At 40.3% G+C, this 27,357-nt stretch overlaps 1 protein-coding gene across 1 annotated transcript in view; it reads right to left on the bottom strand.

Annotated features, from left to right (window-relative positions):
* notch2 (notch receptor 2) overlaps positions 1–27,357 on the bottom strand; it is a 42,685-nt gene that overhangs the window by 5,605 nt on the left and 9,723 nt on the right. Inside the window, exons 2-26 of the mRNA XM_030082493.1 lie at positions 24,336–24,417; positions 11,996–12,270; positions 11,571–11,778; positions 11,343–11,476; positions 10,841–10,963; positions 10,117–10,350; positions 9,650–9,805; positions 9,376–9,561; positions 8,970–9,083; positions 8,770–8,883; positions 8,417–8,650; positions 7,287–7,397; positions 7,011–7,203; positions 5,651–5,796; positions 4,870–4,983; positions 4,618–4,734; positions 4,363–4,515; positions 3,561–3,789; positions 3,122–3,323; positions 2,799–2,952; positions 2,413–2,597; positions 2,179–2,311; positions 1,713–1,964; positions 1,450–1,562; positions 78–607 (exon numbers count right to left, since the gene is read on the bottom strand). Coding sequence (XP_029938353.1) covers positions 78–607; positions 1,450–1,562; positions 1,713–1,964; positions 2,179–2,311; positions 2,413–2,597; positions 2,799–2,952; positions 3,122–3,323; positions 3,561–3,789; positions 4,363–4,515; positions 4,618–4,734; positions 4,870–4,983; positions 5,651–5,796; positions 7,011–7,203; positions 7,287–7,397; positions 8,417–8,650; positions 8,770–8,883; positions 8,970–9,083; positions 9,376–9,561; positions 9,650–9,805; positions 10,117–10,350; positions 10,841–10,963; positions 11,343–11,476; positions 11,571–11,778; positions 11,996–12,270; positions 24,336–24,417 — 4,492 coding nt within the window. The remainder of the gene's footprint in view (positions 1–77; positions 608–1,449; positions 1,563–1,712; positions 1,965–2,178; positions 2,312–2,412; positions 2,598–2,798; positions 2,953–3,121; positions 3,324–3,560; positions 3,790–4,362; positions 4,516–4,617; positions 4,735–4,869; positions 4,984–5,650; positions 5,797–7,010; positions 7,204–7,286; positions 7,398–8,416; positions 8,651–8,769; positions 8,884–8,969; positions 9,084–9,375; positions 9,562–9,649; positions 9,806–10,116; positions 10,351–10,840; positions 10,964–11,342; positions 11,477–11,570; positions 11,779–11,995; positions 12,271–24,335; positions 24,418–27,357) is intronic.

The following is a 27,357-nucleotide window of genomic DNA, read 5'->3' as shown; positions in this document are numbered from 1 at the left end:
GGTGCACAAAGTGGATGTTTAAGATTTGAAAATAATTTTGCAACTGTGAAGACAACATGGAGTGGAGAGTCACATACTTGCATAAGGAGGGTTCCTGACACTCAAAGCCATCAAAGAGGCACCCGGAGTTGTCACACTCCTTATCGCATTTTCCATTTTTGAAGCGATCCCAGCAAGCAACGCTGGCAGTGCAGTTCTCCCAAGGCTTCTTCCAGTTAAGCGAGCAGTCTCCTCCATCCCACTGGCATTCATGGTTGTTACACTGTTCATCACACACTCGATCTCCTGACTGCCCCTTGCAGTCCGGATAGGGGCAGGTTGGAGGGGGTGGCGTAAGCAGTTTGTTCTCACAGTATCGTCCGGAGAAGCGCAGAGGACAGCGGCAGCTGAACTGGTAGGGGTTAGATGGGTCTTTTACACAGGTTCCTCCATTTTCGCAGGACCAGGGGCATCTCTGTTCATTCTCACAGTGTGGCCCACTGAAACCTGGCTGACACTGACAGTACAGGTGGCCAGCGGATGACTCCACACAGCGCCCATTATTCTGGCAACGCAGTTTTCCACAGTTGTAACCCTCAATTTCGCCACAGCTGAATCCAGTAAAGCCCTTCAAAACAAAACAGGTTGTATAAATGTGACATGGTAATACAGCTCTTCATACAGTCCATAAAGAAGTTATAATGCTGGCAAATTGAACGAAATGTTTAACCGAGAAAAGAAAAAAAGAAAAAAGAACTGGTAGAGTAAGTTCACATCAAGCAGATCTGTTGTTAGTCTACCATACCTGAGCCATCAGATGGCCTTCAGAAGCAAGCATGAGAATAAATAGGGAGCAAGATGTTAGTGGAGAGAAAAACAAGCACAGAGTAAAAAACACAGGAGTGCTAGCAACGGGAAAGAAAATCATGTGTTGTGTACGAAATCTTAATCCCTCACTACAAACACATTCCGAACTTTAAGGCAATTAGACTCATGAAACACAATATCACTGTTAATAAGGATGATATAGAACCAACAACACTGTACAAGTGGCAGATTTTTGTAGCTACATGCGATTGTGAACCATGTTTAGCATTAGCGATTAGTTGTCCTTGAAATGTGACAATAACTGCCAGTCTCGTCAGAGTTATTTCCTTGACGCAACCTTTTGAAGACTTCAGTCTGCATACAAGCCATGCCTTGAACTTGCTGCCATATGGACAATGACAAAATAAAAATAAAAAGCAAAGCAGTACAGGCTAACTGTGACTTCAAAAACCAAGCAGAGCATGGACTTTAAGGGAAAGTGTTCAAATATGAGCTATAAGAATGGAAATGTAGCACAACACTGCATGCAAGCAGATGCATTTTGATGCTCGAAAAAAGCAATTATAGTGGGAGAAGAACGTGAACAAAAGGAAAAAGAGGAATTGGATTCTTAGCTTGACATGTTTAATGATAAATACTTACAGGAGGACAAGCGCATGTGTAGCCATGTACTGAGGACATGTTCATCGAGCAAACGGCCCCGTTATGGCACGGTTTAGACAGGCAGAGATCCACCATTGACTCACAATGACGGCCTGAGAAATCAAAGGAAAAGCACAGAAAAGAAAGTGTCACAGACAATAGTGACCGTAATCCTAAGTAAATATCAAAATAACAGCGACCGTGAAACACGGCTGAAAATATCCACAACCTGACTATCGGTGTAGCTTTCACATGTCCCTTACCTGCGTATCCAAGGCGACAGCGGCACTGGTAGTCATTGACCAGCTGAACGCAGTCAAGACTGCCCGGAGATTGGCAGGGTTCAGACAGGCATTCGTTGAGATCCCCCTCGCAGTGTTCTCCAACAAACCCGGGTGGGCAGGAGCACGTGTAACGGCCAATACCATCCATACACTGTCCTCCATTCAGACAGCGAGGCTCCAGGGAGCCAGATGTCGGGGTGCAGTCATCCACGTTCACTTCACACTGGAGACCTGTGGAGGAGCACAGACAGCAGAGGGGTGTCAACTCATGTAAGTAATACACATTTTACAAGACAGCCTTTTCTGAACTGAAAAATTAAAGAGTTTTTTTTTGGTTTTTTTGGTTTTTTTTGGATGTTTTTTTTTTGCCTCTCTTGGGTTTGAAACTGTTTTTTGGACATTAGAGGAACAGCTGTTAGACTATTCCTACTTCTTCTGGACTCACCATGTGTTCCAGGTGGGCAGGCACAGGTGAAGTGATTGATGAGGTTGATACATGTCCCTCCGTGCAGGCAGGGCTTCGAGTGGCATTCATCAACGTCGTACTCACAGTTCACTCCCTGGTAGCCCGGCTTACACTAAAGAGGTTCATAAGCGATGAAAGTTACTTCACCAAGATTAGGATTCGCCAGAACATGATCAAAGCGGGGAGACAGGAAAAGTGGCTTGAAATACTCACAAGACACTCATATGTGCCCTGATAGTCTTTGCATGTAGCTCCATTGCGACAAGGGTTTGACTGGCACTCATCAACCATCTCTTCGCAGTAGCTGCCCATATATCCAGGCTGGCACTGACACTGATGTGTATTACCGACATTTATGCATCGTCCCACATTCTTACACACATTCTCCACTTCCAGGCCTACAGGCACAAGAAAAGATGGACGAATTAAAAATACAGAAGGCAGTCTTTCCAGTTTTATGTTTATCAGCTTGTATTCACAGTGAATTGTTGTGAAAGACACTTATTTAGTCATTTTGCTCAGTAAACAGGATCTCCAGCTACAGGACACTTTGAAATGTTTTGTGAAAAGTAAAAATTTGATAGGAATCAAGCCGTTACCATTTCGGGCAGCATAGTCCTGGCAGGACATGTTGGGGACATCACAGTAACGTCCTGTCCAGCCCATTTGACAGCGACATGTCCATGATGTTGCAGTCTGAGAGCAGGAGCCGCCATTGTGGCAGCGGACCTGACTGCAAAGGTTCACATAGTTCTGCAGAGAAATAAGGGAGTGGAACAAGTGTTAAAAGTCCCTGTAAACACCTGGTTGTGTGAAATGTTCTCAGTTGGATGCACATAAAAGAACACTGGGATTTCATTAGGCTTAGATTATTTCAAATCGGGCAAAGGCTAGTGCTATCATTGAGGTGTTTTTTCTTTACCTGGCAGTTCTGTCCGTTGTATCCCACAGGACAGGTACAGCGGTAAGTGCCCACTCCATCAGTACAGGTACCTCCGTTCTTACAGGGCTGCGAGTCGCATTCGTTCTGCTCGTACTCACAGAATGCTCCATAGAAACCAGGGCGGCAACGGCAGGAAAAGGTGTTGATGCCGTCAATGCAGGTCCCATTATTCAGACATGAACTGGACAGAAAGGGAAGAAAAAATGCACACATTAAATGCTGTCTCATGATAACACTAAATATGCCACATACTAAGTCTAGGTTTAGGCAGCTATCTTCTAAAAAAGGATTCATGTCGAGTTTAGCTTGTTTTCCAATCTAGAAGCTCAAAGGAGAACTCAACTAGAGAGAATTAATAATGGAAGAAAAACTGATGAACAAAAACAAAGATGGATTGATAACTGAATAATTGGCTCACCTTTCAGTACATTCAGGGATGTTACGCTCACATAAGATTCCATAAAATCCTGGCTGGCACATACACACAAAGCTGTTGACGTGGTCCTGGCACACAGCGCCATTTTTGCAGGGCTGGCTGTCGCACTCGTTCACCTCAGTGTCACAACGCAACCCAATAAAACCTGGACGGCAGTCACAGGAGAAACCCCCAACATCATCCACACAAGAGCCTCCATTCAGGCAGTGGTCTGAAAAACACGACAAGAAAGAGAACAGAACCCAAACAAATTACTCATCATGGAATGACAACAAACTGAATCTTCAAGTAGGATTGCTGAAGTTGGTGTTAAATTCATTTTGAATACTTCTACTAGTTTCTTCATCCATCAATGATTTTCCTTCCCAGAGTGTGAAGTGCTCCTGCGCCGGAGAGTAGTGTGTCCTCCAGCCAGCTGATAAGATCATGGCTTGTCCGTCACCATGACTCTAATGTTACACATTTTGCTCCGTGGGCTTTGCAAATGGAGTTCAGCCGGTGATCTCAGTTTGAACATTTGATTTGATTACGTACTCGTTTACAGTCAGTGACAAAATTAATCACTTCTGAACAACATTTGGCTGAATTAGCTCATTGATAAGGGTCAATGAAACTGTTTCAAGAAACAGACTCATTGTATGCAGGTATCAGTGTAACGGTGTCACATAGTCATAACTTGAGATGCAGTGGGATTTAAGAATTCCCCGAAACTAAGTAAGTGAACTAATATCCAACACAGCCACAGACTGAGACTTTGAAAAATTGGTGTTAAAGTGGCACTCACTCAGTGAACAGTCGTCAATGTCAGTCTGACAGTTTTGTCCGCTGTATCCAGGCTGACATTTACACATGTAGCTTCCCGGGCTGTTGATGCAACGGCCGCCATTTTTGCAGGGATTCTTTTTGCATTCATTCACATCCTCGTTGCAACGTAATCCTACACAGGTGTAAATAAACAAAACAAACAAACAGAACCATTTATTCCAGCATTAGACTCAGAGACACATAGAAACTTAAAAGTTTGTGGACACACATGTACCTTGCCAACCAGCAGGACAGCGACATGTATAAGAGGTGTAATCTGCAGTTGGACGGCACACTCCTCTTTCACATGGATGAGAAGCACAGGGAACGAGCTCCACCTCACAGTGTTTACCTATTAAAATGCATTTAAAAAAAGATTAAAGTATGTAAAAAGAGGTTTTTACTAGGATAAGATTGACCCGACCCTAATAAAGTGTGGCTCTCCATTCTTATGAGTAACTATAGTTGGTGGATTCACATCACGCACCTGTAAATGGTGGATTACACTGGCAGGTGTAACTGTTGACTCCATCGATACAAATGCCTTGGTGCAGGCAGGGTCCAGACGCACATTCATCAATGTTCTTCTCACAGTTCACGCCTAATTAAAAAGAAGTGGTGATTAGATTATCTGACTGTTTTTGTATTTTTTTGGGGGGAAAAATCTGCAAAAACGTGTTCAGACAGTTTTTCTCTTGCATGGCGGAGTGTAAACTGTCAAATTACTAGACCAAAATACAAACTGCACCAAGATGACAGACACTATTTTATAACAACTGTCTATACACAAAACCTGTCCTGAAAAAGGGTTGCCAGATAGGTGCAAACATTCCGGTGAAAAGAACGTTCAAACCTGCGATGTCACCCATTTGTACAAATATTCTGGGAAAAGGTAGAAGTAGGGTCAAAGTTCAATTAGTATTAAATTGAAGTCAAATTGCAAAATCTGACTCAGACAAACATTACAAATTTAGGATATTTATTTTTACATAATGCCACAGACTATGTAGATAGACTTTATAAAAAACTGAAGTAAATGCAAATGTTCTCCTTATATTTCTGTGAGCACACACACTTTCAGTGTGCATCTTCTGCAGTGTTTGAGGACCGAACTCTCTGTAACTTAAATTATCCCTCTAATAGAAATGGGCTGGATGGAATCTATGAATCTGGCCAATGTTTCCAATGTTTATTCAAATAAGTACATTTATTTAAAAATATATATATTTTCTTCTGGGACAGCAACATAATTATGACAATGGTCTTACCTCTGAATCCGACTTGGCACTGGCAGGTGTAACCATTATGGCGGTCCACACAGGTACCACCATTCTGACATGGACTTGGCTGGCACTCATCCTTCTCCTGGTCACACTGCTGCCCCACCCAGCCGGCTTCACACTCACAAAGGTACCTTCACACGAAGGAAGGGAAGTTTAAGTGTAAATCTGACGCACTGCTTTATCAGCAATACAGTGTTAATTAATCTATGAACTTGGGTTGTCAGTGTTATTAGGATTAATTAATGTAGAGCTGTCAAAAGATTCATTTTTTTAATTGCGATTAATTGCAGAACTCGGGTTAGCAATTGACTCAAAGAAAAGAGACAAGAAAAAAACTGTCAAGTCTAATGAGTGCATTTTTTTCATTATACTGTCACTAAAACGTGTTTTCACTCCAGTTCAGATGAATTAGGAATAGATTCTTCATTTGAAGCTTGAAAATGTTACAAGTATCCTTCTGTGGCTGTCTATGTTTTGGACTGTTCTGTTATAAGCAAAGTACAAATTTCTCAGCAGCATTCCTGATCACCTGTTTGCTGTTATTTCAAGCAAGGATTAGCATGAAAATTAAGCAGTACGATACTTTGCAGTACTTTTTGTAGTTTCAAGTAGACCAGTGGGTCTGCATGCCACTTTTTATTTGAAAAATATATTTTATGTTTGTTTCTTTGGAACTTGTTTCATGCCTTTAAATCATGGTTTCACTGTTGTAACATTTTGTTTAAGGTGAATTTCTGAGGGAGATCAGCAGGTCTGCACGGCGCTTTCTTTTTTTTTTAAGTGAAAAGAGCATTTGAAGTAGACTGTATTAACCTGATCTACATGGCACTTTTTTGAAAGGTCTGAAAAGAAATTCTTTGTGTTCATCTGATTGTCAATTGAGACATTCTGGTAAGAAATACTTCACATTATGGGCGCAAGACTGTCTTGAAATACAAAATAACAGAATTTTAAATATGCAGTTCAAAATGCGATTATTTGTAGTAAACTCTGGAAATTATGTGATCAATCATGATTGAAAAAAAAAATGTTTTGACAGCGTGAACATAAATATATGTTAGCTGATGTTAGTCAGTATACTGTTGAGCAGCAGGCAATCTGGAAAATATGGTAGCCTGGACATGTTTTTAAAAGTCAACCCCCACAATTAGCTGAAGTGAATGGAAACACTATTTATATAAATAGTGTTTGTACTCGGAAAGTCCCACTCCAAAGGTTGCTTTTTCAGCATACACTGCAAAACCATAGCAAAAAAGCTTGCACTAAAGTATTTAACGACACCAGATGGATCTCAGAACAAGAAAAAAAAAAAAAGCTACAGATGAAGAGTTGGTAGTTCACATACCCATGTTGTTGTTCAATACATTCTCCATGAATACAAGGTTTTGGCACACAATGGTCAGTTCCAGAAAGGCACAGAGGGCCATGAGTGCTGGGTGGGCACAGGCAGTGGAAGCCATTGACCTGATCCACACAGGTCCCTCCACTCATACAGGGGTTTGAAATACATTCGTTGATTTCCACATCACATTTAGTTCCTAGTGGAAACAACAATTCACAGGAGATTAGGTTCACTGCATTCCTTTTCAATGTGACATTGTAGTCATTAACAAACACATACCTGTATATCCAGACGCACACACACATTTGTACTCGTTGATGCCATCCTGACACTCTCCATATTCACAAGGATTGCTGGCACAGTCATCTTCATTGATCTCACAGTTCACCCCTGAGAGGAAAAAGGTAATTTCTCAATTGCTATACCTTTTCATATTTTTGTGAATGTTACATATTTGCTACAAAATAAAAAAAAGGAGAATACAATTCTATCCTTGCCAAAGCACAACCTTAAAGACAAACATATGAATTCAGAAGCACCATGTGGAGAGTAGCTTATTTTTACCACCAGGGGGAGCGTGATCTCAAATAAAGGAAAAACAAAATCAGAAAATGGACTTAATACCACACATAAAGGAGTGCCACCACAAACAGTGATAGTAGGAATAAACAGTGAACATGTGAAGTTGAAGAGACAGAAGAAAAGGAAGAAAGGAGAAAACCAAATTCCAAAAAGCAAACTGTGAAAGGCAGATCAGAGGAGAGGAAGTGAGGCATGAAACCTGAAAGTGAGACGTGACAGCGACACCAATTTTGGCAATGTGCGTAAAGTACAGACTTCAGTACCAAGTCTCAGGGTGGCACAACCCACTGAAATGAGCTGACTAATCCACAAAGCGAAATGGTGTAGCACAGCTCAATCCAGACGTGTGACTACCTCACTGATGTGTGCATAAAGAGTGTACCACACGTCACACTACACAGAAAACGATTCAGGAAGCTGTAAATGTGGGGGATGGGGGGTCCCATACAGTCACTTTCAACAGTTCAACACTGAACTTCAAAGAGATATGGAATTATTCACGATTCTACTCTGGGTGACAACCGCTGACACCGACAATGCTTGCTAAGTGGATTATTTTCAATCATTTATACTTAATAATTTTATATTGAAAGTTCAGAATTTTTTTTACAAGCAATAAGGAAACATTTTTTGAGCAATCACTGACAAACGATTTTGAGAGTTTGATTCTTTCCTATATTTGACACTGGCGTTTGAAACATTTCTCCCATCTGTACTGCTCAAGATTTTCTTCCTCCAAACATTAATAAATGATGGAGTTCAAGACATAAATTTGAGGTGAACTTGTTGCATTATGAGGGTTTTTCTAAGGCACAATGATTATTTACCTGAGGTTCCCGGTAGACAGTTACACTGATAGGCATTGACCAGGTCAATACAGCGTCCTCCGTTCTGACAAGGATTGCTGTAGCATTCCTGGACCTGGATATGACAGATGGAGCCTATGTACCCAGGATTGCATTCGCAAGAGAAGGTAGAAATGCCATCTTTGCAGACGCCATGGTGGCAGGGAGCTGGTATGCAGTCGTTGATGTTCTCTTCACACAGAAGGCCCGTGAAGCCTGAGAAGAAAATTCTCTTAGAACAACATACAAAACTACTGTATCATGAATCAAGTGACAGCTTGAGATCATTTTCAGGGTCAAATAGAACACTGCGTTCAACGTGATACTTCCTTTACCTTCGGCACATTCACAGTCATATCCGTTGGGTCGGTCGATACACTTGGCGCCGTTCAAACAGGGCGTGCTGGAGCACTCGTCTATGTCTATTTGGCACATTTCACCGCTGAACCCTGCAAACGCAAAATAGCATGAGAACAATGACGACACGAGCACACGAGTACAAAGAAATGCTTAAAATTGTTTGATGTGTACCAACCTGCTGGGCACTCGCAGACAAAGCGGCTGACATGGTCCACACATTTACCCTGGTTCAGACAGGGGGAGCTCATGCACTCGTTCACCTGAATTTCACAGTGTGTCCCTTCAAATCCTGCAGAAATGTTGAGAAATGGCATGTTTTGATTGCCAGTGTAACTGTCAGACTACTGCTGCAGTTTTGCTAGGCACTACCAGCGATTTCACTGGTAGTGAATAACAACTCTGGGGAAGTGAAGCATGATGATCCTGCGATTGATAAGTTGTCACTTATCAATGTAAAACGGAGCACCCTCTCCTGACACTAAAAGGTAACTCACAGAAAAACTTGACCAAGTCAAAGGCTGCAGGTTTATGCTTAGACTCTTTCAAATGTACTGTAATTAACAGGTTTTCATCAAATTTACCAGGCATGCAAATGCAGGTGTAATCCCCAATGCGATCCAGGCAAGTTCCATCGTTCTGACAGGGGTTTGAAGCACATTCATTAACGTCCTGTTCGCAGCGTGGTCCAGCGTAACCCCGAACACAGTTACAGGTGAAGGAGCCATCAGTGTTGACACACTGGCCACCATGCTCACACGGGTTGGTACCTGGAGATAAAGGACGATTGAAATGATGTTTGTGACGTAATTGAGATACTAATGCCTGCTGAGCTTCGATTCAAACACAGTGTCTCACCAATACTGCACTCGTCTCTGTCAGTGTTGCAGGTGTTGCCCACATATCCAGGTGGACAGTTACAGTTGAACATGCCACTGATGGGATTGGTGTCGCACTGAGAGCCCTCTCTGCATGGATTACTGATGCAGGCATCATCGAGGTGGCAGAGCAAACCTGAGGACGCGCAACATCGAAAGAGGAGACAAAATCAGGCAAAATGTCTCAAAAGAAGATCCAAAAAAGGCAAAGTTCTTTCAAGGACAGAAAAAAAAAAACATATTTGATGCCAATTTTTTGAGCAATAAGCAAAACCAGAAATGTGCAACTCAAAAACTGGGTGAAAATACAAATATTTCAGAGGAACATCAACTAGATGGGGAATGAAAACAGATGATAAAAATATTTCTGCTGTTTTCATCAAATATCTTCGCAATAACTAGACACATGCATTGTGGGGATTGGTGTATAAGTCTGTATCATCCCACCTGTTTTTCCACGAGGGCAGAGGCAGATAAAAGATGCAACGCGGTCGATGCAGGTGGATCCTGGGCTGCATGCAGCTGTAGCGCAGTCATCTATATTTTCAGAGCAGTCTGGTCCACTCCAACCATTAACACACACACAAACATAGCTTCCAATGACATTGCTGCAAGTGCCACCATTCTGGCATGTGTTTGGTTGCAGATGACATTCATCCACATCGTCTGTACAGTGCTGGCCTGTGAAGAGGGGAAAAAGGATAACAGCATGTTAAATGCATGCTATGTTCCCAGAACTTAGAACTTAGGGGCAAAGTACAAAACTTATTCAACTCCTTCCATGGAGAGAATTTCAATCTCTACCAACACATTAACTTTTCCTCTTGCTAGATTAGAAAATATGATGGGAAAGAAGAATCTTTTGTAAATGTCATTTAAATAATTTTGAATTTAATTATTAACTGCAAACAATGGGAAAAATGAAAACTATGTGACAACGTTAAAAATACAAAGCTGTGAGTTTTCTTTGTAGGTTGTTTAGGAATGCTTTGGTAAAATATATCTTTTAATTGAACCCCCGTTAGAACAGCCCTGATTGTTGTGCATTATTCTAAGAACACGACTTGGTGACTCTGTAAGCTGATCCATCATAAACAAAAAAAGAAAAAGGGTGAACCAATGAGTAGAACAGTGGGTACATTAAACAACAGCACAGTTCTTCAGGTCTTACCAGTCCACTCTGGAGGACACTGACAGTTGTAGGTGTTGACTCCATCCATACAGGTTCCTCCATTTGCACACTGGTGGTCAGGGCAGTCATCAATGTTGTTCTCACATTGGCTTCCATTAAAACCTGGTAAACAAAGAGAACAGAATCTGTAAGAACTGTGCTGGCATGATGGATTACAAATCCTGATGGAGAATAGGCTACAGCTGTGTGTACACTTGTTTGTTGTGTCTACTGTCGAGTCCTCACTGTAGCAGTTTGACAGTACTGTGTGTCTGATATAACACACTCGGGAGGATCAGTCTGTTTTCACCTCAAACAACATAATGTAACAACTCAAAAACTCAAAACCAAGTTTATTTATCGTGGTACTTCTGTTATAGTGGCTGTCATGTCTTCACTTTTCATCTGCTGAGTCTCTTATTGTCCACGCTCCTTTTTTCCATTGTCAGACTTTTAAAGTAACAAGAAAAAGCCTAATTGTTTCAGAGTTGGGAAATCCTACCTGGCAGGCAGTGGCATGTGTAGGAGGTTTCTGAGCTCTGGTAGCAGGTGCCTCCATTTTGACATGGTGATGGTGAACAAGGAACATATGAACTTTCACAGTGTTGGCCCGTAAACCCTGGCGCGCAGTTACACCTGCAGCCACAGAGTCCTTTATGTTAGTTTCATTTCTCAACAAATGACATTCATTCACACTTTCATATCTGGTCAGTTGTGAGTGTATTCTTACTTGTAGGAGCCAGGGGTGTTGACACACACTCCTTCATTCTGGCATAAAGTTGGCGTGTCTTCACATTCATCTGTGTCATTAAGACAGCGAGGACCTTTGTATCCCTGGGGACAGGAGCAGGTGTAGCTACCACCTGAATGAGAGCTGCACTTTCCACCATTGGCACAAGGACTAGAGAGACAGCTGTCCTCATGCTCACAGCGTGGACCTAGGGAGATGGAAGAGACAACGTCAAGCTGAGGCCAACGCTTTAGCTATCCTTTTGCGTCATTTGAAAAAGCAGCTGCTGCGATTTAAAACACCTAAAATGAGTTCAGAAACCAGAGGTTTCAAACAACAGAAAACAATATAATTGTTCTACTAAGAAAAAAAATACTTTGGCCAGTAAAAACCTGATCATGAAGTGAAATTTATGACCAACTTACCTGTCCATCCTCTGGCACATTCACACTTGTACTTTTCAAGAGACAGCAGGGTGCAGACACCTCGATTGGTACAGGGGTTGTTTGGATAGCAAGTGGAATTCTGTGGAGTTTGGCAGTGTTGTCCGGTGAAGCCAAGAGGGCAGGTGCAGCTGGCGCTGCTTGGCACAGGCACGCCATCCGACATTGACACAGAGCAGTTCCCTCCATTCAGGCAGTAGCCAGGGTGACATGGGTCTTTGTGCTGGCAATATTCACCCAAGAAACCTGAAGCACACCTGAAAAGACCCGAACACACAGGAATCAGAAGGAGAGCAAGCAAAGGCTCTCGGGATTCAAGGCTGTCCACCAGCTCAGTGCAGACAATAGAATGGACAGATGAACTGAACAAGTAGACAAATGTGAATGTGTGTGCCAACAAACAAAATAAAAGAGTGAGTTTCAGTCAAGTGGCTGTAATCTACCACATCAGACAGCTACTACTGAGAGCACTGGTTGACTGTTCAGGGTAACATTTGCACAGTTGTAGTATACACACACATCAAAGCGTCAAATGAACCAGCACAAGTAAACACTACTTCAGAGCTGCATATTGATCTATACAACAATATGTGGGGAACCACATCACGACGTAGGAGGATTAGCCAAATGTGTGGTTATGCAAAAAAACAAGTCACTGTTAAAACTGCTATGGAAATCTCATACAATACACTTCATTTATGTTTTCCCCTTGTAGGTGTGTAAAACTGTTTCTACAAATCACGTGCTCATCCACGAACATTATGACTCAGATAGTCGCAAACTTCCTGACAGAATTAGGGATTTTGAGTGTTTCTTGAGATCCTTTAAGATGAGCTGTTAGGACGAGGCCAGCTCTGTTGCGCTAATCCAAAGATCACTAAAGGAAGTGTGCTGAACCTGGAGCTGTTGCCCCATAAAGCCCCCTCACTGGGAAGGTTATACTGGGGTCACTGAGGACAAAGCAGAAGTTCAGAAGCAGAAGGATGTGAGGTGGAGTTATCTGGAAGTTATTGACCTAAGCCTGGCAGAAACTAAAAACAAGCAATAAGCAACAACACAAATCGTGGTTAAGTAACAGATTGAAAACACTGCTTGTAGCAGATAAAACTGTAAAAACTGTACATCGAACAATCAAATGAAAAACGTCTATTTGTAGACTAAATGACTAAAGTTGACCTACAAATGGTGTTTTCCACCTACACATCACCACTTTCTGATAACTGAGGTGCTTTTTTGTATGCTTTTTGTTTTTGTTCTATTTTCCAGAATCAGTATCATGTCGTCAGTGAGGGGAAAACGAAATCTTACACAATGATTAGTGGCAGTGTTCCCTTTATCACTTTCTATTCCTCAGTCTTCCTCAGTCCCTCCCCCTCTCAATCGTCAGTTCTCTATATGATCGGATTCGGTCAGAGTGGTATTTTGTGAGTGACTGAAAATGTCATTTGTCAGGTGATTTCCTGTACATGCTATTTTGATGTGTAGTCGTGTGTATGAGTGTGTAAGGCACATGGCAGACACACTGTCTGGGGGCTGCAAGTGACAGAGAAACCTACTGTCTCTTACAAAGGCCTCTAAACCTGCTTCCCTAGAGGGGTTCAGGTAACACAATAACACAGTAGAGAGACTCACAGTAACTAAACTATGAGATACATACAGACAGACAGACTAACAGACTTCTATTTTTTTTTACAGAATTTAACAGTGTGTCGCCCTGGCGTTCAACAACACAACTGTTTGAAAGAAATCGTGTTTACTATCGTTTTATTTACTGCTGGCCACCCCACCCCAAAGCAGCTTGAAGACATTAAGTTATGTTCCTGGGAAAGCAGGAGAGGTATGAATCACACAAAGTAAAGTTTCACAGATCAATCACATCTGTGAAACGTCTGTCTGGTATGACGTCTGACTCACCCAATGTCTTCTTTAAGATGAAAAACAACATCTAAGAACAGATTCTCATTTTGCCCTAACAAGATCACTAATGTGTTGACCCTGACAGACACGATATGAACATCATCAAACTGAATATCAACAATAGGCTATTCACACTATGCTGAGCAATTCTTCACTTACTTGAACTGAACTTGTGATTTTCTTATAAACTAACAAATGGATGGTCAAACAAAAGTACCTCCTTAAAAACCCTAAAGTAGTATCCTTTTCAGTTACTTAAAATAGTCAGCAAGAATTATCAAAATACATTCTGAGCTTTTCAAACATCAGTTTACAGTCACTGTCTGTTTCACGAGCTTTGTCTTATTAAAGTTGAACAATCTATAGTGATCCTGTACAACGAGTCTGCCATAATTAGGATATCTTTGAAAGTGATGCTGTCCAGCTCAATGATACAGCAAACCACAACATCAACAAATAGCTCATTTGAAACTTATCAAACGGACAATTTGTAGCTAAGTGTCCTTGAGCAAGACACGGAACCCCAAACTGTGCTAAACCCAGTTTATTGTTTAATAATGCATTAATACAGAAATCATCAGATTGATGAAGTTTAAGTAGACCTGTATAATTTGTATCTCATCATAGAAACATCAGAGACCTTGCCTGGAACATAAAACAGACTACATCTATACATTCTTTTTTTCCCCCCCATTTGGATGGATGCTATAATTTCATTTTTTTCATTTATTTCCCTACTATGCCAAAAACAAAAGTGCATGGTAGTGGAGACAAAAAGCGTGACAGATGAGTTACAGACAACCTTCAAAGGAAAGGTAAACTGCATCCATCTTTACATCAGATTAGACATGGTCACTTTCCCTTTTTTCATCTTCTGTTGCTGTAGGAGCATTTCTGCAAATGCAGAGAGAGAGAGAGAGAGAAATGCCCCTCTCCTCATTCTCAACATAAACACAGCTTGGTCATGATATCACAACAAAAAGTGACCATCCTGGGAATTGGGACTGCTCTTTTTCTCTCTCTCAGAGTAATGACCGAGCCCTCTGCCCTCACATTAGCAGTCTGTCACACAAAGTACACCATGTCCACATTAAAGCCAGGTTTATGTTTCAGTGTGAACATTTTACACATTTCAACTTTGAAAGCAATGGAGAATCTGATACACATATTTAAAGAACAGATACTTAATACAAGTATGTACTGACATAATGCTTTGCCTCATTTTTAAGCTACTTTCTTTAGGAATGAGCTGTTGTTGTTGCTAGAGTTGGCATTAGTGTTATCGGGACTGCAGGTTTGAAAGAAATGTGCTGTATGATCCAGAGATTTGGAAAGAGGGAAGACACAAGGTGAACTCTATTCACTTCAGTTGCTGCTATTTAACCACTGCTGACAGTACCAAATGAAATGGCATCAGGAAACGATACCCTGTCCTTCAGGTTTCACTGCTAGATAGAGAGCTCATTATTAGCCGCTGGCTGTATCACTAGAGCCGGAGGCAAACAGACAAGGCTGTGCATGATTCACATTATTTTCAGGGAGTGGTGTCTCGCTGAGAAGTGATAACCCAGCACACCGACACAATAGTCTGTCACTAGAAAGGACGCAGGCTGGTTCTACTGAAAAAGTTATGATATACACTGTAGAACACAAGCAAGAACTGCACACACACACACACACACACCTCCATTTTCAGGAATAACACAACAGAAAAACATTTTGCTGCCAAATTCATGTATAGGATTCCTTTTTTTGTTCCATGAGGACGTTTTTCCTCTCTTTTTCTCCATCCTTTTCTTACTTTTGTGCAATTTCCTTCAGCCTCTCGTTCCCCCTCTTTCTCACTCCTCCACCTCTCATTGCTAACCCTCTCTCTCTCTCTCTCTCTCTCGAGGTGTCAGATTTCTACAGCTGGTTCACATTAGCGCCCCCATCGCATGCACACCCCATTCTCTCTTTCCTTCGTTCTTCCTCCTCCTCCACCTCCATAACTACCTCATGCTGACCTCTGCCTGTGCTTGCTGGATGTGGGGTTTTTTAATGGGCAATAGGGGTGGGTTTATTCTCACTTACTTATACGATGACCCCCAGTCTTCTCATTCCTAATTCCTATAGCTTATGGTCTCCTACTCGGTGACCACCCCCCCCATCTTTCCAACTTTAACTGCCACAACCCCACCTCCCCCTTCACTTTTAGCCACTGTTCTTGTCTCAGCTACGCTTAATAACTCCATCGTGATCTATCCCTGCGGCTATCATAGAAAAACAGCATGAGAGAGAAAGAGGGAGAGTATAAACCAGCTCACATTTCAATCCCTGGATCATTCCGCATCTTGGCTAGAGCATAGGTGGTCTACTGACGGCACTATATTCCTGTGTATGCATGCATCGACATTGTTATACAACTGCAAAGCAGATTACCAGCTTTACTATTTGTGCAAAGAATCCTAACTTAATTAAAACAAATGCTAAGCAAGATCTCTTGATTTGTTTGTTTTAACTCTAAAAAAAAAAATCTGCTGCCAGTTAAACTGTCCCAGCAACTTCACCAGATGAATAAGTTTTAAGAAAATTAAAGTCAAATCACAAATATGCACAAACAGCATCTAACAATATAATGATAGCACTTAGATATCTGCATTTGAAAAGCTTACATCTTTAGGAAAACAAAAACAATCCTTGGAGCAATGATGGTGATAGTTGCACAAGGTCACAGAAATGAGCAGACTAAATAAGTAAGCATTTTGGGATTCGATATAGTAGTTGTTAATATACTAAAAAGGGCAGACACATCTAACATGTATGCTTGCATTCTATTTCTGTGCAGCCAGGCTAGTCAACTGCTGCTGCTATTGTACACACGAAAAGACGAAAAAAAAAAAGATCAAAAGCATTTCATGCGGGTGCAGCTGACTCGTCCTTCCTACTTCCTTTCAATTGTGTTTGCAGTCAAAATTTGAACTGTAATATGCACCATAATAAGTGAGAAGTTCAAATATCTTCAGTACTGATGAAAACAAAAACTTTCATCTTAGTCTAAAAGAAGTCATTTGTCCTGACATTGAATGATAACAAATTCTGTTCGCTTTTTAGTGTGAGCTTAGAAGAGAAAGGTTGCTGTAAAATGTAAAAAAAAAAATGCTAATAACTCTGGTACTCTAATTTAATATTGTAACTTTCAGGACATTGTTTGTTCTTTCAAGAAGGATTTTTAAAAAGCTGTACGGGAAAAGAAGAGAAAAAGAGGAAGACAGACAAAATATAACGAGTTGCAATGAACCGGAAATAAAATCAGAAAAGTAATGAAGGAGCAAAATCAAAAAAAAAAAAAAAAAACAGAAGGGAGACAGGGAGTGAGACCAAAAAGTATCAGTGTAGAAAAAAATCAGGGCAGAGCAGGGTGGAGTCCACAGTTGGGTCATGTGGTAAAAACACAGGCCACGTTTAGAAGAAACCTAAAAAGACTAATCTGCGTGGCTGTGGCACACAGCACAGGGCCAGTTCTGTTTCTGAGAGCTCCTTCTACCAGTATGTTGTTCTGTCATTATCCTGTGGTTGGTTTAAGTGGATTCTCCAACAATAGCTCCGCCTGCCTATAAAAGGTCAACATCTAGGTCCACACTATGTATAGTTCATCATCCGCTTCTTTAGAAACATATTCCTCTTCAAGCAATTTCACTAACTAAACTGTAACTAAATCAGTATTGTTACCTAACAGTGAAAAAATGGCCGTGGTTCTCAAAAATAATGGTAGAACATGGCGTCATCTTTCCCAAGTATGCTTAGAATTTTGTATTTCATCATGACAGTGCCAGGACAAATTTAAATTTCTAAGTGCTTACAGGTGCTGTAGGCAGGATTCTGCATCTCCGCCATCTTGCTTAGGGTTACCTAAGCAAGATGGCAATTTGACCCATCTAAGATGGCCATTTGAAACCCAGCACAGCCAATCCTGTCCTGTTTTCTCTGACATCACGCCCTTACGCAAGTTAAGCCCCTCCCAGAAGAACGTGCGACGAACGCCCCTTGACCAATCACGGTTAGAGCCTCATGGGCTCCTCTGATTGGTCAAAGATACCTGGAGCTGTCGAGATTCCTTTTCAGCTCAGAACAGAGACAGATGGAAACGCTGCGCCCTCGCGGTAGTGCAGTTATGCTACACTCCTAAAGGATTATCAATGGATACTCTAACATTTAATCCAAAGAAAAGACAGAAAAATTAGCATTGACTAGCAAAATCCTGCCTACAGCACCTTTAAATCTATTTCATATTAACATAAGATGAAGTGAATTTTATTCAAAGTGAATCGACGATATCTTGCTTTCTTTCATAGAGCATTTTTAGAAAATATTCACAAGGTAAAATATTACTAAGGTGAACAGTTGACATCTCACGACATGTACGGAGAACATGCAACATTAAGACCGAGTGAGATACTTTCGACCTCCCAGTGTCACATTAGTGTGTTACAGAGAGCCACTTGTCACCATACTGTATGTGGGTTTATGGTCTGGTTGCTACATTCCCCACTGTTTTGAAAGCCTTCCTCTTTGTGAGCGAGAGCTTTTAATCTCTTCAAGGGCTCCAAGCAACCACACTCTGCAACTTATTGCTTGGTTTTTGCTTCAAATTTATTAAGGTATGTGAAAGGGAACCTGACAATTCATGCTGCCTGCAAGCATTTAAGCAAGCTTGCATCAATCCTTTAAGTTATTATATCATTTCACCAAAACATCACTTAACATAAAAATAATAATAATAGTAATATCAACAATTTTTCCTGTTCTTTCCCGCATGATGATTGCATATATTTGTCGTTTATTTTCAAATTCTGAGTGTGTTGTATTTTCCAAAAACACCGTTTAGGATTTTAATTTCCTCATTTTGTGCCAATTGCTCAGACTCAACAGCACATTTAAAGACTTCACATCAGTAATGAGAGTGTTTCAAAGTTTATATCAATATGATGATTTCACGTTCCATGCTGGTACTGATTGACAGTCTCTTTGTTACCTATGAGGAACTTAACTCCATGCTTACAAATCACAGAATTATATTTTCGCCATCTCAATATTAAGTCTAACATTAAATGAATTAACTGCAGGTCTCCCTGGGCCAGCATGTGAACTTGCCCTGGGCTCAAGGTGTCCCTGACTTTCACACAAACGGAAAGAGCACATCCACCAGATTATGGACAAAGAAACTCTTATCATTGTGGTTCCTGCTGCAACCACATCTACAATGCCGTCAGCTGGCCTGTGGGAAGCAGATAAATCTTTGGAGAGCTAACGCGGGAAATCACTGCTGTGGGTTTCAGTATCTTACTCTACTGTTTGTTGACTTTAGTTTGGATCATATGCCTAACCCAGTTAAACTCTGTGTGACTTTGTGGCTAATGTTAGAGTCAGAGCTGGAGCTGAGTGAAGTAGTGACTGGCTCTGAAACTAAACTGTTGTGCTGTTCGTCTTCTTTGTCCTGCTTACCAACTTTGAAAGCCCCATTTTTAATTCAAAGGTTTAAGAGTTTGATGAGTGAGGCGGATGTGAAATTGCACGTTAGGTTGCTGAGTTAACAGCGAACAACAACAGCCTTTATGTTACCTCTATATTACCTCAGCCATTCAAGCACCAACATGTGATCTGGACTATAACCATAACCAAGTGTAACCGTAGCTGTAACAATTATAATTTGTCAAAATTATAAAGGTTCTAACAGTAATAGAAATGACAAATTAACGAAGGGTCAAAATTAAATAAAGGAGCTGATAGTAATGAAACAACTGAGAAACCAGGTGAGTTGTGTCCAGAGGCTTTCAAATCCCTGAAGCATAGGGAGGGACGAAGGCACCGATGGATGAGTGACAGTTTGATGAAGGAGGCGTAGAAAGAGGGAAATTACACTCCTCTCTGCTTCTCCTTCGTCTCCCTTCCCCCTCGCCACTCTCTCATCATTAGTAAAGAGTTGTGCTCCAAGGTATTCCTTCTCAAATTACCTGAAAAGAGACATCCTCCTTTGTTTTGGCCCTTTCTCTTCCTCTGTCAGGCCTGCAGGCTAATTCTAGCTGTCAGATCAAACAGGCAGCAGGTCTGCACAACACAGAAACTCCCTCCCTTCACTTTTATGAAAACTTTTTTTTTTCCTTTTTTCGTAAACATAAAGGCAAAACATCTGCTTCAATGAAAAAACAAAACAAAACAGACAGCAGTAAGATTTAAAAAGTTGGCACCACAGCCATGCAAAAGACAAAGAGATCTTGTTCTCTGTTTTAATACGGCATAACATGGAGTCTCACTGTTGCTTGGGCTGCTCGGTTATTAACTAAAAATTCAGACTCACTCTGAGTGTGTGTGTGTGTGTGTGTGTGTGTGTGTGTGTGTGTGTGTGTGTGTGTGTGTGTGTGTGTGTGTGTGTGTGTGGGTGTGTGTCTGTGTGTGTGTTTGGAATTCCTCGGTGGCACATGGACAAGGTTTAAGTTTTTAGTCACTTAGCCAGTATATCAGGAGAGAATGTTCTCCTGATAATATTCACATTTCTCTCCAGCTCAGACTCAGATTCAAGTTACAAATGTCTAAGCAAACTGACAAATCCACACAGTAACTTACTCACACCTTGCACACCCAAAGCCGATGGCTTGCAGTGTCACCGGTTAGACAGCTTCTCTGCACCCTCTGTGAGCCAGCAAATCGACCTCTCCCATTATCTGCAACTTTCTCTCATAACAATCTCAATGTCCAAAATCAAACACTTGAACCCAACGGGAGAAGAAACGATTATTACTTTTTAATTATTTTTGTATTTTCATTTTTGTTTTTCTTTACAGAATAAAAGTAGTAAATCTGTCAAATCATAGAAAATGCTGGCACAACATGGCCACAACTCTTGTATCTCTTGGATACTGAAACTTTGCAGAAGGAAGAAGTCTCTCGCTATTTATGACAACTTTTCCATCATGCAGGAATTTTTTTTTAACCAAAATAATTAATTGCTGCAATTATCTGTTTGATTATCCAATCACTTACCATCTGACCCCAGACCTGATTCATGTGACATATTTAGGCTGGTCTGGGCAGAAGGGCCACAGTGACTGTTTACTTACAAACAAGTGCCTTCAATACACTGAGGAGACTAATAGACACATAATTAGATTTTTTCACACAATGAGTCTTTTGACCAACAACACAGTCCAGATGGATGAGACCAGAGAGGCTGGACAGACGTATGTGCACACAGATCTACTCATTTGTCTGTTTTTTTCGTGTGTGCACGATTGTCTGCATGCTGTTCATGTTCGCCTGAACACAGTAAAAAAGTTGACGGACTATCTAATCAGTTTAACAGTAAGCCTTCTCTCTGTCAGCTGACTTCTCTGAACCGAGAGGCTCTTCTCTGTATGTCCTCAAGGCAACAAGCCTCCCCACACTTTTCATTTTATCGTCTATCACCGTTCAAATCAGAGAACAAAATATAAGAAAAAGACTCAGTCACCACAAAAGAAGAAGCTTGACTTAGTAAAAAAGGTGACAATATGTGTGTGTGTGTGTGTGTGTGTGTGTGTGTGTGTGTGTGTGTGTGTGTGTGTGTGCGTGTGTGTACTCTTTAGATAGTTGTATAAGGAGGGATCAAAACATTAAAGCTCCTCAATAACCACAGCTTTAATAATGAACAATAGAGCAAAGCAAATCCTGTGTGAACAGGTTCCTGTATGAATGGTTCTCTAGACAATGCAGCCATTCTCATCAACGTTTTCAGCATATTTACACCATAAATTAAACTCACCATACAGTTTGGAAAAATGTGAGATTAGTTCTCTGAAGTCTATCACTTCTTACAGGGGATAATAGTAGGATTGTGTTTTGAAAAAAAAACTATGTCATTAAGCTTCAAATGTACTCAGGAGCTCCCGACACCCCTTCACCTGCGTTCTTGTCAGATGTGACTGCTTAGGAATCCAGTAAGGACATGTTCTTGTCTATCAATAATACCAACATAGCTCTAATTTTATGTCACTACAATCTGGTTGTATTTCTTTCATCATCCACATTTCTTAAGCAAAGCCCATTTGATCTTGCAACACATTTATGGAACTGTCTATATACTAACCTGCAATTCTGTGACCTTTTCTAAGCTATGCACATTGTGATCACTTCACATGTTTACTAGGGCTACATAATGACAGCCAAAATAATACTCATGATTACTTTAATCAAAGATGAAAACTTAAGTATTCATCAAGATCATGCATTACTTTAGAGAAAACATTTTTCATTGGACCTAAATTAAATTTCTTTGTAAAAAGTTTACTGCTACTGCTGTTGAAAATATCAAAGTGGAAATGTTTCATCTTCGAAAGGAACATTTAAGGTTATTTTCACCTGTCAGGATGAATTTCAAAAAAGTAAATCACACATGAAATTTACTGAAGATAAAGGCTAATTAAAAATTCTAAAGTGCAATCCTCAGTGCCCTTTTCAATAATTTGCAGTGTTTTAAACATTAGTCAAGCGAATTGCAGCAGTGTTCTGAAATAAAATGAAGTCAAAACCACTGGTTCTCATAAAAGCACTGGCAAGCTCATTAACAATTCAGCAATGACAGCAGTTTCAATGTATTTGTGTTCTAAGAGTAAAAACATCCAAAATTTGTTTAGAAATACAAATCAATTGTTTGCCTGATTTGTTTGCAGTTTGGATATGGAAGGGTGAAGATCTCAGGCTCTGACTGCAGCTGGGAGAGACTGCTGTGTGAGTCCTGGGTCATCTTCGAGTGCACAGAGACAGGAGTGGGGCCCGTTGCAACCCCTGCTGCTTGCCGAGAGGAGCAAGAACGACGCATGCTTTCCTATAAAATCACCAAAAGGCTTCAATAACATTGTAAGTTGCACTAAGTTGTCCTTCGAAATATATTCTGAAGGGTATCAAGTTTTGCAAAATACACAGAGTTGGGGATCACAAAATTGGCAGCAATTCTTAATACATTTGTTCTCCCGTGTTTTGGGATGTTTTTTTCTCAAGTAGTTAAACGGTCAACTCCAAATGTAACTTTATGGTAACCTTCTGCTCTTGAGATGTGATTTTTTTTCTGTAATTTCAATCATCTCTGTTCTGTTGTCAAACATGCATCTTCTATAAACTCATTTGAAACATGCTGGTGTCAGTCAAGTAGTTGTACTTGCTCACCTCCAAGGGAACAGCTGAGTGTTAAGAGTGTTCGTGATTTGATATGCAACAAAGCATACATCGTAAATGGTGATATTATAATCTTGTAAACTTAATTTTGGAAAACAAAATCAGGATTTCAACTAAAATTCAATTAATTGTGAATCACTTTATATTACAAGTCTGTAAGGTTAAAATATCGGTTTAAGATTCTCCAACTTTTTAAGATTATGAATACCACTCATGTTTTTGAGCATTACAAAGAGTCTGTTGAACTCATTAAAATTCTCAACCTTCAGAAAGAGTGTCTTTGCACCTGCAGCAGGATGTCTATCAGACAGAAAAATGTTAAACATCGATGAAGGAATGTGGCTTTCTTCGTCCCTTCTTAAAGAAGTATTAGAGTGCTAAAATTCCACAAACTCTGGGAACAGACACACAGTACAATTCTCATCACGTCTTATGAAATACGATCAGATTCATGAACCAGCGAATGGTGTGCTTTTGTTAGGAATTTGGCAAAGGACTGGTAGCACAATTAAAAGGATGGCTAAGTCTTAATTACAAACTAGGCTAAGCTGTCAGAAAATGGAAGTCTTATATCAAAGAGGTCATTACACTTTCTACAGCCAAGGCTACTTTCTCCCTAGTGGTGCCACAGACAGCACAAGAGCTGTTCCCATAGGTTGTTTGAAGTGCTCAATTGACAGAAACTTGGATATGCCCAAATGAAATGGTCAACAAAAGTATCTGAATGGTCAATGACTAACTGTTTGTCACCCCGGGTCAGTCAGTCAAGGTAGAAATCGATTTTTTTTGCAATAATTTACAGCAGCTACAATCCGTGGGGAGTAAAATACACTGGCCGTATCACAGGCAATTGCTATCCTATAGCACCAAGAGAATAAGAAACAATTTATCAAATTTTCTCTAAATTAAATGCTGGAAGTGAAAGTGTGTGTATTGGTATTGTTCCCAGTACTGATGTGCTCTGTAAAACAGAGCAGTCTTTTATTCCTTCTTTCGTGCCTGAGCGAAACCTCATGGTCCCGTGAAGAGGCTGAGGTTGATCTAAATTTAAAAAAAAAAAAAAGCCTTCTTCTCTATTTTCTCTCAGCAGCCAGAATGCCTTTATGAGGTATTTCTATTGTTGTATTTACTTTTTCTTTGCACTATTGTAAGCTTGTGTAGAGAACATAGTAAAGTGAAATCAGTATGTTTAGCCAACAACCAATCCACTGTGTCTTACCTGCAGTATTCAGTGCCATTGCTGAAAGTCAGGCATGTGGCATTGTTTATACAAGGCTCCTTCTCATTCACACACTGTAGAGCTGCAAGAAAAAGGAGATGACAGTCATACAACTTCATAAAATATGTATCTGCAAAGCATGCAATCACGAGCAATAATCAGCCATTTAATTGGTCATTTACCAGCCAAGAGATTAGAAATGTTATTTTTTCATATACTGCTGACGTACACACACACACACACACATATATATACTTCTTTGTAGGCTTGAAGCCACACAATGGTGGATGTATATATATATATATATATATATATATATATATATATATATATATATATATATATATATATATATATATATGAACACATTTTTCAGTCAGTGGCTTCTTAAAAACAATTCAAAATTACATCTATAAAGAAAACAATCATCCAAGCGCTCATCAGTTTACCCTATCGAAGGGTCTAATGAAAGATTTTATTTGACATCTTGCTTTGTTAATCCTATGCCAAACCGTACAAAGAACACATATATTGGAGAGGTAGCGTGTTTACATGCCTGAACGGCTCCTCACTAAATTGAGAGCTTTGACTGTGGTGTTTTATCAGTGCTGAAGCCCCCTTTTCCTACATATACATACACGAGCACATATAAACACAGCTTTCACATACAGCTGAATTTTTTTCATTTTCCCTCCATTTACAGCCAAGAGACTAATACCTATCTATTAAGCCACAAAAAAACTGGCCTGAAATCAGGCAGCAGACAGAAGCCAGCTGGATGGGCAGGGAGACAACAATTAGCCCTGACTGGGACAACAAAGTCCAACTATCTCCCCACTAGTGAGGCACTCGCAGCCAGACACATCCACCATTGTGTGGCTTCAAGCCTACAAAGAAGTATGACTCAAGAGGTCTTCATGCACACCATGCCAGTCCAACATGCCACACAGATGTGTGCTTTCAATCTTTCTTTATCAATGTGATATGCTGGTCAAATAAAGCTGATATTGAATGGTTGGTTAACTAGGAAAAGTTGCTGTAAGCCATTATGGCTGGTTGGATATATATATATATATATATATATATATATATATATATATATATATATATATATATATATATATATATATATATTTCCAAACTTTTTGTCTCATAGCCTCACACGACTAGAGATTATGAGATGCGGCTCCCCTCTACAGAATAGAGTTTATGTGACAAGGGTGAGGGTAGGTCAGCTGATTTCAAAGAAATACCAACTAAGTCTTTACAAAACAGTCATTGCATTACAGGAAGTGTGTTCAGCAGTGGTGTTGCTTCCTGCGCCTAGATTAATCACTGTGTCACTCGAGCTGAAGAGTCATTACACTGACGGTAACTACAGAGAACCCCACACTGTAAGATTTTACACAGTTACAAGTTGAACACATATAGTGTATTTTTATGGTACTCTACTTTCAGCATCCCTGAACTCACTTAGTAAGAGAGTGAAGGCAGACTAAAGCTTTAGGCACAGGCCGGCAGACATAGTCCATTAGGCATGGGGATACCATACATAAACCACTGTGAAATTCATAATCCCAGCAGGCACGCACGCACACACACACACACACACACACACACACACACACACACACACACACACACAGTCCATTATGTGCACGATTGCACAGACATCTGTAATGAAGTGTTAGTTGATATCAGACTACTGGTGCAGTACAAAAAAAAGCACACACTGAAAACACTAGGCTTTTTTGACACTATTTGTGTACTGAGTAGACACAGGGTTTGATGGACTTGTAATAACACAACAGTGAAATTTTGCACATATACAGTTACATTTGAGAGATATGGGGAACTTTCATACTTTCATCTCAAGTTTTGATTAAGTTCATATTAATACTAAGGCGTATATCATTTAGCTTTATTTCATTTTTTTAATTACAAAATGTAATAAATCTGAGCACAACCACACAAATCGTGACTGGTTGCCAGTCATCTAGCACACAACTGCCAAAACAGTAAAGCTGAGAGGCTGAAGAAATTAGGCACAGTGAAGCCCAATACATAAAGCTTCTTCTTTTATTTATTTGCTGCTGCACAGGTCTCTCTTGTAAATGAGACCCTGGGTCTCAATGGGATAACCTGTATAAATAAAGGCTAAAAAAAAAAAAAAGAAAAAAAAAGCAGAAACAAAGACCAAAAAGACCTGCTCTAAAACCCTCAACTGGTTTGACGAGCTTCCCATGCACACTGTCATAATGTCAGACAATGATTGTAGCAGATATGGGACAACCTGCCTTTTATTATGTGATTTGAACACACACAGAGCTATGGAGTAAGTTCATCAATTCTCATAATAGAAGTTTGGATAATTTGTTTCTCTGGACACTAACAGTCATTGAAACATGTATGAGCATGTTGTTACTTTCCAGAGAAACAAATTATCCAAACTTATATTATGTGATTTCAACACACACAGAGCTATGGAGTAAGTTCATCAATTCTCATAATAAAAGTTTGGAGAATTTGTTTCACTGGAAATTAACAACAGGCTCATACATGGTTCAATGACTGACTTGTGAACTGTGATTCCGACTGGTTACTTCGACAGTACATCCTCTCTGAACTAGCTGTTCTCACACTTCACTATCAATGAGCCACGGACAGAAACACTTCCCAAGAATGAAAGCCTTGATAAGGCTGGATCGACAAAGTCAACAACGAAACTACAGCCAGATGGTGTGAGCTGAGAAGAAACACAGAAGTCACCTGATGAAGTGATGATTGTTTTTACACCCATCCTGAATAAAACTTTTTTTTCTCTCACCCTATATCACCTCATCTTCCAGCTGTGTGTGTTGTGTGAGAAAGTGAACGCAGAAGAGGAGTTTGCGAAGATATGGAAAAGAGAGCAAAAGGGGAACAGTTTGATAACTGGTCAGGCTGGAAAGAGAATGTTGTCTGATCACTGCAGGTGGAAATTGTACTTGCAGACTGCACTATTATATGACTTTGAAAAGTC

The sequence above is a fragment of the Salarias fasciatus genome, chromosome 23 (assembly GCF_902148845.1).
Source record: "Salarias fasciatus chromosome 23, fSalaFa1.1, whole genome shotgun sequence".
Taxonomy (NCBI): Eukaryota; Metazoa; Chordata; class Actinopteri; order Blenniiformes; family Blenniidae; genus Salarias; species Salarias fasciatus.
Note: the sequence above shows the minus strand (reverse complement) of the source record. Positions and strands in the feature narration are given on the sequence as shown.